The sequence below is a fragment of the Salmo salar genome, chromosome 09 (genome assembly GCF_965601325.2).
Source record: "Salmo salar chromosome 09, fSalSal1, whole genome shotgun sequence".
In the NCBI taxonomy this organism is placed as follows: domain Eukaryota; kingdom Metazoa; phylum Chordata; class Actinopteri; order Salmoniformes; family Salmonidae; genus Salmo; species Salmo salar.
Genome location: NC_138299.1, coordinates 119,392,819 through 119,406,996, shown reverse-complemented (window position 1 = coordinate 119,406,996; position 14,178 = coordinate 119,392,819). Strand labels below are relative to the sequence as shown.

The following is a 14,178-nucleotide window of genomic DNA, read 5'->3' as shown; positions in this document are numbered from 1 at the left end:
TGGTCCCATATTTCATGAGCTGAAATAAAAGATCCCAGAAATGTTCCATATGCACAAAAACCTAATTACTCTAAAATGTTGTGCACAAATTTGTTTACATCCCTGTTAGTGAGCATTTCTCCCTTGCCAAGACTTCTTCACCTGCGGGATCGTCTAAGACCAACCACCTGGACAGCTGATGAAACTGTGGGTTTGCACAACCAAAGAATTTCTGCACAAACTGTCAGAAACTGTCCCAGGGAAGCTCATCTGCGTGCTCTTCATCCTCACCAAGGTCTTGACCTGACTGCAGTTCGACGTCATAACCGACTTCAGTGGGCAAATGCTCACCTTCGATGGCCACTGGCATGCTGGAGAAGTGTGCTCTTCACGGTTGAATCCTGGTTTCAACTGTACTGGGCAGATGGTAGACAGTGTGTATGGCGTCGTGTGGGCGAGCGGTTTGCTGATGTCAACGTTGTGAACAGAGTGCCCCATGGTGGCGGTGGGGTTATGGTACAGGCAGGCGTAAGCTATGGACAACGAACACAATTGCATTTTATCGATGGCAATTTGAATGCACAGAGATACCGTGACAGAATCCTGAGGCCCATTGTCGTGTCATCTGCCGTCATCACCTCATGTTTCAGCATGATAATGCACAGCCCCATGTCGCAAGGATCTTTACAGATTTCCTGGAAGCTGAAAATGTCCCAGTTCTTCCATGGCCTGCATACTCACCAGCCATGTCAATTATTGAGCATGTTCGGGATGCTCTGGACCGACGTGTACAATATCGTGTTCCAGTTCCCGCCAATATCCAGCAACGTCGCACAGCCATTGAACAGGAGTGGGACAACATTCCACAATCAACAGCCTGATCAACTCTATGTGAAGGAGAAGTGTCGTGCTGCATGTGGCAAATAGTGGTCACACCAGATACTGACTGGTTTTCTAGCTTTTTTTTAAGGTATCTGTGACCAACAGAAGCATATCTGTATTCCCAGTCATGTGAATAGATTAGGGCATAATGAATGTATTTCAATTGACTGATGTCCTTATATGAACTGTAACTCAGTAAAATCGTTGAAATTGTGGCATGTTGCGTTTATATTTTTGTTCAGTGTATTTGGCATGAATAGACTGGTTTTACGCACAACAACTTTCTATCCACAACGGCACGGCTCACGTTACGCAGGTTTAGGTAGCCTATACAGGACAGCTGTATATTCTATATAAAATAAATACATTGTTAGCTGATTAGTATTCTGTTGTATCTAAAATTCATTTGACAATCTGAAATGTTTGAATTTCCAACTTTAATTACTGAGAAAGTAATTACATTATTGCCACCAGCCAGCAGTCAAAAAATTGCAGCATTGCGACACTGTGTATAGCTTTGTGAAATGTTAGGCTTAACCTGAGAAAAGGCCGTAAATCTTGGTCATTATTTTGAATATACATTTCTGGTCAGTGTGACCTTAACCTTCTGCCAAGGACATATTCTTTAGACATTTTTAGTCAGTCCAATGGCCTTGCTCCTCTGGGAATCGGGATGGCAGGCGGAGCACTCCTCGTTCACCTCAGGTGAGTAAGCACCAACCTCACCCAGAGCTCCCTGTTGGTCATATGTTCGTTTTAGTAACTTTCCCCTTGTTTTCTCCCTCTTTCCAGCATAAGGCGCTAGTCGATTCAGGCGCAGCTGGAAACTTTATGGATCGTGGGCTCGCGTTAAGGCTAGGGATTCCCCTGGTGTCGTTGGACCAACCTTTCCCCGTGCACTCCTTAGATAGCCGACCATTAGGGTCAGGACTGGTCAGGGAGGCCACGGTGCCACTCGACATGGTAACGCAGGGGGATCATGGGGAACGGATTAGTCTCTTCCTCATTGATTCGCCTGCGTTTCTGGTGGTGCTGGGGATTCCCTGGCTGGCCAATCACAATCCTAATATTTTGTGGAGACAGGGGGCTCTTAGAGGGTGGTCAGAGGAGTGCTCAGGCAGGTGTAAGGGAGTTTCCATCGGTGCGACGACGGTGGAGAGTCCAGACCAGGTTTCCACTGTGCGCATTCCCTCAGAATATGCCGATTTGGCTATCGCCTTCTGTAAAAAAGAGGGCGACCCGATTACCACCTCATCGACGAGGGGATTGCGTGATAAACCTCCAGGTAAACTCTACACTTCCCAGGAGTCACGTGTACCCATTGTCACAGGAGGAAACGTTGGCTATGGAGACATGTCACGGAATCTCTGAGACAGGGGTACATTCGGCCCTCCATGTCACCCGTCTCCTCGAGTTTCTTTTTCGTGAAGAAAAAGGATGGAGGGCTGCGTCCGTGCATTGATTATCGAGGTCTAAATTCTATCACAGTAGGGTTTAGTTACCCGCTACCTCTCATCGCTACGGCGGTGGAATCATTTCACTGTGTGCGTTTTTTCACGAAACTGGACCTCAGGAGCGCATACAATCTGGTGCGTATCCGGGGAGGAGACGAGTGGAAATATGCATTCAGTACCACATCGGGCCACTATGAGTACCTCGTCATGCCGTATGGGTTAAAGAATGCTCCAGCCGTCTTTCAATCCTTTGTTGACGAGATTCTCAGGGACCTGCACGGGCAGGGGGTGGTGGTGTATATTGATGACATCCTGATCTATTCCGCCACCCGCGCCGCGCATGTCTCCCTGGTGCGCAAGGTGCTTGGGCGACTGCTGGAGAATGACCTGTACGTTAAGGCTGAGAAATGTGAGTTTTTCAAACGAGCCGTTTCCTTCCTGGGGTATCGCATTTCCACCTCGGGGGTGGTGATGGAGGATGACCGCGTTAAAGCAGTGCGTAATTGGCCGACTCCGACCACGGTAAAGGAGGTGCAGCGGTTTTTAGGGTTTGCCAATTACTACCGGAGGTTTATCCGGGGCTTTGGTCAAGTTGCTGCTCCCATTACCTCACTGCTGAAGGGGGGTCCGGCGCGCTTGCGCTGGTCAGCAGAGGCGAACAGAGCGTTCAGTCGCTTGAAGGAGCTGTTTACCGACGCTCCCGTGCTGGCTCATCCGGACCCCTCTTTGGCATTCATAGTGGAGGTGGACGCGTCCGAGACTGGGGTGGGGGCCGTGCTATCACAGCGCTCGGGCACGCCACCCAAACTCCGCCCGTGCCCTTTCTTTTCCAGGAAGCTCGGGCCGGCGGAGCAGAACTATGACGTGGGGGACCGGGAGTTGTTAGCTGTGGTCAAGGCTCTGAAGGTGTGGAGACATTGGCTTGAGGGGGCTAAGCACCCTTTCCTCATCTGGACTGACCACCTTAATCTCGGGTACATCCGGGCAGCTAGGAGACTGAATCCGCGTCAGGCCAGGTGGGCCATGTTCTTTACCCGTTTCCGGTTCACGATCTCTTATCGGCCAGGTGCACAGAACACGAAGGCCGACGCACTGTCCCGCCTATATGACACCGAGGAGAGGGCCATCGATCCGGCTCCCATCATTCCAGCGTCGTGCTTGGTAGCTCCGGTGGTATGGGAGTTGGACGCGGAGATCGAGCGGGCGTTACGGTTGGAACCTGCACCATCGCAGTGTCCGGCAGGTGTTCAGTACGTGCCGCTTGGTCTCCGTGATCGATTGATTCGATGGGCCCATAATCTCCCCTCTTTGGGTCACCCTGGGATCGAGAGGACAGTGCGGAACCTGAGGGGAAAGTACTGGTGGCCCACCTTGGCCAAGGACGTGCGGTTGTATGTTTCCTCCTGCTCGGTGTGCGCTCAGAGCAAGGCTCCTCGACACCTGCCTAGAGGGAAATTACACCCCCTCCCCGTTCCACAGCGGCCGTGGTCGCACTTGTCAGTGGACTTCCTCACTGACCTTCCCGTCTCTCAGGGGAACACCACTATCCTGGTCGTTGTGGATCGGTTCTCGAAGTCCTGCCGTCTCATCCCGTTGCCCGGTCTCCCTACGGCTCTGCAGACTGCGGAGGCCCTGTTTACCCATGTCTTCCGGCACTACGGGGTGCCCGAGGACATCATTTCTGATCGGGGTCCCCAGTTCACGTCCAGAGTTTGGAGGGCGTTCATGGAACATTTGGGGGTCTCGGTCAGCCTGACCTCGGGTTTCCACCCCGAAAGTAATGGGCAGGTGGAGAGAGTGAACCAAGAGGTGGGTAGGTTTCTAAGGACGTATTGCCGGGACCGGCCCAGGGAATGGGCGAGATACGTCCCATGGGCAGAAATAGCCCAAAATTCCCTACTTCACTCATCGACCAACATGTCACCGTTCCAGTGCGTGTTGGGCTACCAGCCGGTCCTGGCTCCATGGCACCAGAGCCAGACCGAGGCTCCTGCGGTGGAGGATTGGGTGCAGCGCTCGAAGGACACTTGGAGAACTGTCAAAGACGCACTCACTAAGGCGAGTGGACGGCAGAAGAAGAGCGCTGACCAGCACCGCAGTGAGACCCCTGTGTTTGCACCAGGGGATCGAGTCTGGCTCTCGGCTAGAAACCTGCCCCTCCGCTTGCCCTGCCGGAAGCTTGGCCCGCAGTGTGTAGGGCCGTTTAAAGTCCTGAGGAGGATAAACGAGGTGTGTTACCGGTTACAACTTCCATCTTACTACCGTATTAACCCCTCGTTTCATGTGTCTCTCCTCAGGCCGGTGGTGGCTGGTCCCATGCAGGAAGGTGAGGTGCCGGAGGTTCCTCCACCCCCGCTGGACATTGGGGGGTCCCCGGCGCCATTCTGGACTCCAGACTTCCGGGGGGGGGGGGGGGGGGGCCTACAGTACCTCGTCGACTGGGAGGGGTACGGCGCGGAGGAGAAGTGCTGGGTACCTAGGAAGGACATTTTGGACCCCCCACTACTGAGGGAATTCCACCGCCTTCATGGGGATCGCCTCGTCCTCCGGGTCGCCCTCGAGGCCGGTGGCGGCGCGCTGCGGGAGCCGCGCGTCAGGAGGGGGGGTACTGTCACGAATTCCACCGAAGGTGGCTCCCCTGTCTGCTCGGGCGGCGCTCGGCGGTCGTCGTCACCGGCCTACTAGCCGCCGCTGATCCCTTTTTCCTTTTCGTTTGGTATGTCTTATTGTTTGCACCTGTTCCCCATTTGGTTCTCTTGATTTATGGTTATTTAAGCCTGTTTAGCCCGCCCAGGTTTGTGCGGGATTATTTTGCGTAGAGAGTGTGTTTTGTTATTGGATGTGCTGGCGATCGACAAGTATTATTTTATATGCATGCTGTGTACCTGTTGTTCTGGGCACTTTGCATTTTTCACGCCGGTTGTGTTGGCGTCGACCGTTTTTGTGTTTATTGGAATAAACACAAATTTCCTTACCTCTGCTCTCTGCGCCTGACTCCTACCACCACTCCTAGCAGTTACTGACATAAAACCAAATACTTTTTGACTTTTACTCAAGTAGTATATTACTTGGTGACGTTCACTTTACTTGAGTCATTTTCTATTAAGGTATATTTACTTTTACTCAAGTATGACAATTGAGTACTTTTTCCACCATTGCCTGTCTCCTCCCCTTCATTTACACTGATTGAAGTGGATTTAACAAGTGACATCAATAAGGATCATAGCTTTCACCTAGATTCATGTGGTCAGTCTATGTCATGGAAAGAGCAGGTGTTCTTAATGTTTTGTATACTCAGTGTATACCCTTACATATGTAGATACTAAAATAATCTGCATTTTCTACCTGATAACAACAATCATTTGTGCCATTTGAAATTGGTTCAGTGGGTATTGAGGGAACATAGGTTTAAGGGGACATAGGGCTGAGGGGACATAGGGCTGAGGGGAATAGGGCTGAGGGAACATAGGGCTGAGGGATCATAGGGCTGAGGGATCATAGTGTGGACCCCACCTATATTAATATGCAGCTTTCTCGATAAATACCAAGTTGTCTCTCCTGTCCACTGGAGCACAGTGTGTTAAGATATTTACAAATGATTCTTACAAATTCTCATTACGGTAGGTGTTGACCAAGAACACTCTGTATGTTCTTACTCTGAAACCCCCCCCCCCCCCTCTCTTTCTCTCTCCCTCCTTCCCTCTATCTCTCTATCTCCCTCCTTCGCAGATGACTGGATCTTATTTACTGGCATGACTAGGGCACTCTAGCACTGCCAGGGCGATGATATAATACCATCAGCCTTGGATGTGATCGCTCATCACCATACCGACAATGACAAATGATACGCAAATGCAGCAATGGAGAGGTCACAAAGGTCCACCAAAGTCACCTAACTCTTTTCTTCCCTCTCTCTCTCTCCCTCTCTCTCTCTCTCTCTCTCTCTCTATCCCTCTTCTAATCCCTTCATATTTAACAGTTCCTTTAAAACCCTGTCCAGTTTCTCTCACTCTCTTTCCCCCACCCTCCCCTTCTTCACGCTCAGCGCCTTTTCTCTTGGCTCCCTGACCGTCCCCCATTCTCTCTGTCTCTCTCTCATTCCCTCTCTCTTGGCTGCAATGGAATGGTAAAGAGGGGAGTACAGCATGCCCAGTCGAGCCCCCACAGTGATGCCATGCCATCTGCAGACCTGGCACAATGCGTCCATGGCTCTCATACAACCCCTGAACGGCCAACATACGAACCAAGGAAAAAACCCATTCTTTCTTTTCACCCTCACTTTCCTCTCTCCCCCTCTGTCCTCCTCTTACTTCCCCATATAATTCACCCTTTCTTTCCCTTCTCCTTTTCCTCCTTCTCCCATACACCTCATACCCCTCATTCTTCCTCTTCCTCTCTCCCTTCAACACCTCCTCCATACACTTCCTCCTCTCCATCTCCTCCTCTAGTGACGTTATTGGCAGTGGGTGAAAGGGAGGAGTTTTGCTGCTCCACTCTGGTTTTATAAGAGGGGGCTGACTGGACTGTATAGTAGGCTAGGCCCCGTGATAGATAGTACCCCCTCTGCAGTATTATATAGCACTGAGGACTAATTCTATATCCTAGATGGCACCCTATTCCCTATATAGTGCACTACTTTTGACCAGGGCCTGGTCAAAAGTAGTGCACTATATAGGGAATGCCCTGGTCAAAAGTAGTGCACTATATAGGGGATAGGGTGCCAATTGGGGCACAGCCTCTGACAGTATTATACCCCCGTTCCCTTCTGGAATGAGATTAAGATTAGAGAGTGATGTCATGAATCTCAAGATTGTTGGGGAAGTGTAGTGGCACTGGGAGCCAAATGGAACTCCCAGTAAATATACTTTTTTATCTCATTCCAGGCAGCGTTCTCCATTCTAAGACTCGTGGTTGTCTATTTCTTGTCCGGGGAGAAACGGATGCGACGCTCATTGAAGTCTCGTTACTATGGGGGGCCTAGAATTGCAAGTCAAGGGTCACAAGTTCATAGATAGCCTCGATGTAATAGCCCTGAGAGGAAATGGATGTGGTGAGAAATATGGACTCTTTACATCAGATACGGATACACACAAGCATGCGTACACACACACACACACACACACACACACACACACACACACACACACACACACACACACACACACACACACACACACACACACACACACACACACACACACACACGCACCGCACACGCACACTGGCCAGTGAGGGAGCTAATGATGTTGATACACCCACTACCTTCAGCTGGTTGTAAATGAATCCCATGAGCATTCTAGGAGCCTGATAGATTAGTGTAAACATACCGCAGCAAAATGTTAATGGACATCGATGAAATAATACACAGCCTAAACCTTCTAAAGTGTCCATCATGGCCTCATCGCAGCTCTTTGGCTTAATGCACTGTGTCTAAAAGAAAGCCAGTCTCCTGAAAGGGCTATGGGTGGATCTGCTGCTGAGTGGTAGAGCTCACACACACACACACACACACACACACACACACACACACACACACACACACACACACACACACACACACACACACACACACACGTGCACGCGCGCACACGCACACACGCACACACGCACACACACAAGTGGGTGGAAGTTGCTGGATCATCGTGGCAGTAAGAAGAGCATTTGAGAACAGTGTATAAAAGGTGTTGGGTGTTACGAAACATCCTGATTGGTGAACAAAAAGTGTTGGCAGTTACGAAACATCCTGATTGGTGAACAAAAGGTGTTGGGTGTTACGAAACATCCTGATTGGTGAACAAAAAGTGTTGGGTGTTACGAAACATCCTGATTGGTGAACAAAAAGTGTTGGGTGTTACGAAACATCCTGATTGGTGAACAAAAAGTGTTGGGTGTTACGAAACATCCTGATTGGTGAACAAAAGGTGTTGGGTGTTACGAAACATCCTGATTGGTGAACAAAAGGTGTTGGGTGTTACGAAACATCCTGATTGGTGAACAAAAGGGGTTGGGTGTTACGAAACATCCTGATTGGTGAACAAAAGGTGTTGGGTGTTACGAAACATCCTGATTGGTGAACAAAAGGTGTTGGGTGTTACGAAACATCCTGATTGGTGAACAAAAGGTGTTGGGTGTTACGAAACATCCTGATTGGTGAACAAAAGGTGTTGGGTGTTACGAAACATCCTGATTGGTGAACAAAAGGGGTTGGGTGTTACGAAACATCCTGATTGGTGAACAAAAGGGGTTGGGTGTTACGAAACACGTTATTCCTGCTCAAAACGTTGTGCCACAGCTTCTACGCAAGGCTGTGACTCATGACTCACGCACCGATTAAGCCACTCACAGGGAATCAGAGGAAACCGGACAAGGAAAACATGGTTCAATCTCCCTCACAAAAGGAGTTTGGACCTGACTAATTGTTTTACATGTATGTCTATGCTCTACAGAAGATCTCTCCTCATCTGAATAAGCAATCTGAATATGCCAGCAGCATACCACCCTGCATCCTGCTAGCTTGCTTCTGAAGCTACGTAGCATTGGTTCTAGTCAGTCCCTGGATGGGAGACCAGATGCTGCTGGAAGTGGTGTTGGAGGGCCAGTAGGAGGCACTCTTTCCTCTGGTCTAAAAAATTATCCCAATGCCCCAGGGCAGTGATTGGGGACATTTCCCTGTGTCGGATGGGACCTAATACGGGTGTCCTGACTCTCTGTGGTCACTAAAGATCCCAAGGCACTTATTGTAAGAGTAGGGGTGGTGTCCTGGCTAAATTCCCAATCTGGTCTTTATACCATCATGGCCATCTAATCATCCCCAGCTTAATAATTAGCTCATTCCTCCTCTCCCCTGTAACTATTCCCCAGGTTGTTGGTGTAAAGGAGAATGTGTTCTCAGTCAACTTACCTGGTTAAATAAAAAAAGGTGTATTTTCTAATAACGCATCAACTGCTTCCTGCTGTTTTTATATTCTTCCTCCCCAGTGAGCACAAGACGTTGAAAAGACGTATTCTCAATGACTTTTCAACGTCTTTTGCTCATAGGGTCTCCATTTTGGGAAGCGCTTTGAGTGCCATGTATAAAAAGAAGACTGTAAAAACCGTTAGTATATTTGCTGTTTTCACATGTATCTGTGAGCACAGCATCTGGTTTGGGTGGGTGGGTGTGCTGCCTGCAGAACATGATTCATCCCAAAAACGATCAACTTGCGTGGCTGACGGTCTCCCTCTGGCCAACATGTTGCAGCACCATTTCCAGAGCGGCTACAGACAGACTGCCTGGTGTAACCCACTTAGATACAGTCCCACAGCCCCATGGGGAAACAGAATTCTGTCTCTTTTAGGACAACGGCAAATAGGCCATTCATCTCAATGGCTCTCTCTCAGACAGAATCTGGTAACAACACTGTAGGCACAAACATCTTCCTGTTTCTCTCCCTCCCTCCCTCTCTATTCTCTCTCTCTCTCTCTACCTCTCTTCTTTGGTGTTTTTTTTTTCCTTCTTCCAAACCACCATCACAGCCAAATGCAGGTCTTTATTACTTGTGTCATTCGCTCACAGTTTCCTCCTCTGTCTCTTTCTATCATTACTTGTCTCCTTTGATGTCGGCTTCTCTCCTATCTCTTGTCTTGAATCTCAGTCTCCAAACACAATCCCTGTCTGCAGCATGCTGACGGCAAAATCGCTGCATGTAGTGAAAATTTCTGGCCCGCATTTGTCAGGTAGCCATGTCATTTCAAAAGGTACCGTGACGAGACACACAATAGGAAGGAAAAGCCTGTCCTTGTCACGACAAAGTCAAGCACGCACACGCCCGCACACACGCGCACGCCATAAGCTCGCACATCCCTACACAAAAAACAGACACCACACACAGCAATGTCAGTATGGGCACTGTGAGAATGGCAGGGTGAGAAGCAATCTGTGTACCCCCACCTTCCTCCATATCAGATACCCCCTTGGTTAGCTGCTGTTTTTCAGAGCTGCGATTGCTGAGACAAACACAATCACGCAGGCACGCGCACACACACACACACAGACGAGCTGGAGGTGAGGCTGTTCGCTCTGTTGCACCTGTATCATGCGTCAGAGACTAAGACAGCTGGCCAATCAAAACACTGCCTCACTCAACACCACAGGGGCCACCTTCTGTCCAGCAGGACTCTGGGTAACCAGACTGTTGGTAGGGTGGAGAGGTCTCCAGTCTTATGAAATATGTACGCAATGTACATGTATTTTTATTCATTCTAAAATAAAATAGAAATAATCAGAAATACATTATCTGAAAAACGCACACCACTGAGAGGATGTGGGCTATGAACAATACGCATTATCACTGCTATTACTGTGAAAGGGTCTTTGTTATTGTGAGAATTGAGAGCAGAATGAGGTGATGGACACGAGAATAACAACAGGAAAGGGCCCAGTGTCTGCCTCGCTTTCCCTCTTCCTTTTCTCTTTCTTCCTCTCTTCTTCGCTCTTTTACTCCCCCTCTTTCTTTTAGCCTCTCTTTCCATCCCCCTACCTCCGTCTCCATTTCTCCTTCACGCCAGGGTATCTTCCCGACAGGACCCAGACAGAGGGCCATAAGACGGGGCAGAGAGAGTCGACCTTCAGCCTGTCACACCAGTTGAGCCAGGACCCAGCGGAGCCAGGACAGAGAGACACAGCCAGCACCACAGCAACCCAGCCTGCCTTTAACCATTCTATGTTTTCATGTTAACCGTTTGTTAGAATATCTTGTACTGAAAATGGCACCGCTGAATCAGAGATTCCTCTGAATAATAGGGGGGCTGAATCTTCATAGACATTGTCAACAAAATGAATAAGACAGGCACCATAAAATATATCATAGCATATCACTCACCAAATAGATTTCACAATGCATTACGTAACATCTTAGCCATACTCTCATGTAGACAGACTACTGTCACAGGTGGTAAACAATATTTCATACGGTCGTCATTAGACCCACAGACACATCTAATCCCCTATAGGCCAACTCACATCTGCCAGACAGACTACTGTATCTGTTAGAATCAAATCTCGTCTGTTTCATAGATTATCTGCCAGTAGACAATCTCTTACACTCACATCTGTTCAATAGATGATCCTATTTCTTACTCAAAGAATTACCAAAAACAAATACCTGTAAGCTCAGCTTTACTCAAATCTCCTTGTTAGAGATATTAAGTTAATCTTTTCTAATTACATTACACATACATAGCCTATTTAACTGACACTTGTGCTTGGTTTGATAGACAGATTAACCTTGATGACCAGACATGACGATGCTGACCAGAAAAGAGTCCTAATATTGTCAAGTATTCTAACTATAGAAATTGTTGTAGGTTGCAATTCATTGGCTGCGTTTACACAGGCAGCCCAATTCCGATATTTTTTCACTAATTGGTCTTTTGACGAATCAGATCAGGTCTTTTGTCAATAATTGGGTAAAATATCAGAATTGGGCTGCCTGTGTAAACGCAGCCATAGTGGCGTATTACTTGTATTTGTGCAGTCATTCAAGGATCCATGTAGACAGATTTCACCTGTAAACTGGGATTGTCCACACCATGTTTTTCCACCTCCGAGCATGTGAACTGTTTTTGTAACAACACAGCGGCACTGTGGGAGAGACATCATGTGTTGGATGATATGGCACCATATAACCCCAGGCTCCCACTGTGTGTATCTGTGTTCCTTTTCCACAGGATGTACACTCCTGCTAATATAGCCATTCCACTGACTACATTAACAGTTGATCAACATCAAATCGCTGGTTTCCCCCGTGGCTATCAAAGGAATTAACTGGGGGAGAAGGTTTTGAATCCAGAGAAGCAAAAATAAACTTTAATGGAGCACAACAAAGAGAGACAGACAGTGATACCAATCACAGGAGGAAGACATGGCTTGAGGCAAAAACGTGTCTAGCACACAAATGATAAGATATTATAATTAACCCCTGTGGCAGTTACTAATAAAGGAATCATTAAGGCCCAGTGCAGTAAAAAAATGTGATTTTCCTGTGTTTCATATACATATATTTCCACACTATGTTGGAATAATACGGTGAAATTGTGAAAATTAAAATGACCTTTTAGTATAAGAGCTGTTCGAAAAGACTGACTGAATTTTCAGCCTGTTTTGGTGGGATGGAGTTTTGACCTGCCTAGTGACATCACCAGGTGGTAAATGAGTTAATAGACCAATAAGAAAGATAATTCCAAACCTCTCTACCAATAACAGCTTAGTTTTCCGTTCTTTCAGCCCCACTCAGATCACTCCCAGACAGTCCTAGCAAAATTATAGCTTTAGAAATTGCTCTATGCTATGAAGCTGTTTTTGTTTCTTTTTGACAATTGTTATTGAAAACAATCAAGGTAAGGTACTTTATTATTTCCCAGAAATTATTTGATATTGAGATAAAAATGGCTGCATTGGACCTTTAATCGAGATTTGGCGCTGTCCATTGTGAAAAGCGCAAGCTATTAATGTATTATTAAGCCAAATCTTATTAATTTATGCCCATACAGGCCTCACAGCAGCGGAAATTATGCTTGACACTGGCTAATTGTCTAAACTCGTTCCTTTCTAACCCCGTGAACCGAAACGAACAATGGCAGCCGTGGTTCAATCTCAGAACATGAGCTTTCCAGGCTCAAGCCCCTCAAGAGCCGGGGTCTCCTCGGTTACGTGGCCGCGCGATGCCGAGCAAAAACACCGATTAGGCTAGCTACTCACCTGTCAGGCTGTCGTAGCACTCGATCTCCGTGATCTCCACAGTTCTCCGCTGCTCCTCCGTCAGTTTGACCGCGGCTTGGCTCAGGAGGTTGACCTCGGAGCCCGTGGTTCCATCCACTAAATGTACCCCTTTCAGCTGCAGCAGAGCCCGGTGGTACTTCCCTATCGCTTCCCGGAATTTCTTCTCCTTGTAGCAACGGTGGCCCTCCACCTTGAAGTCAATGGCTTTCTGTATGTTTGCCTCCATCTCCATCTGTGCCGAGCCGGCACGACACCCTCCTCCACCACCGACGTCTCCCGCGGCCGCCGCCAGGCTCCGGCCCCCCGCCTCTGGGTAGCTCTTCAGGCTCTTTATGGAGTGCTGCTTGGCTTCCATCTCTCTCAGTTGGTGCGACTGGACCGGGCCATGCTGTTCCGACGCGAAGGTCTATTTTCTCGGAGAGAACTGGATCAGTTTGCTGTGCATAAAGAATGCCCGAGACGGGCAGGCAACAACAATAAGGATGAGAGCGAAATAATTTAGAGAGAGGGCTGTGTAAAAACCTAACATGTACAGCGCAAATAGGCTATATGCTATCAAAACAGCTTACACAAATTCAGACTACTGTAAATTGTATTTTATATATTTTTTTAAATCACAAATAATTGGCCTGGATTCCTGAATTGCAAACACTCTTCTTCTATCTACTTCGTTGCTCCTCTGACCATCCCGCGAGAGGATGCCTCGATTGTGTGTTGGTGCTCCAGTCCCCAGCACGCGCCGCTTCAGCACCACAGACAGCAGGCTGGCGCGTGGTGAATTGTGGGAAAGAGAGGAGTCGTGCAGTTTTCCTGCACCACGAGCGCAGTTCAATCTGTAAGCAATCCTCGATCACTCAAGAGTCACGATATATTTGTGTAAAGAAACTGAAAATAAAACTGAAAATAAAAACGAAAAAAGCACACCAACATTTATAACCAGGAGTTGAAATGACTATGTATGAATATGTCACGGGTAGAGGCTAAATCTAATCTACATATCTATTGTTTTAAAACCTGTAATCAACAACATGATTGTAGTAGGCCTATGCCCTCTGGCTCTGATCCAAATGGCAAGATATGTCAATTGCGCAAATGAAATCAATG

General features: G+C 48.0%; 1 protein-coding gene across 1 annotated transcript in view; it reads right to left on the bottom strand.

Moving 5' to 3' along the window:
- Positions 1–13,841, bottom strand: part of LOC106612492 (tetratricopeptide repeat protein 9B-like) — a 40,288-nt gene extending 26,447 nt beyond the window's left edge. The window contains exon 1 of the mRNA XM_014213678.3: positions 13,054–13,841. Within this exon, the coding sequence (XP_014069153.1) occupies positions 13,054–13,429 (376 nt within the window). The 5' untranslated portion in view covers positions 13,430–13,841. The remainder of the gene's footprint in view (positions 1–13,053) is intronic.
- Between the last annotated feature and the right edge of the window lie 337 nt (positions 13,842–14,178).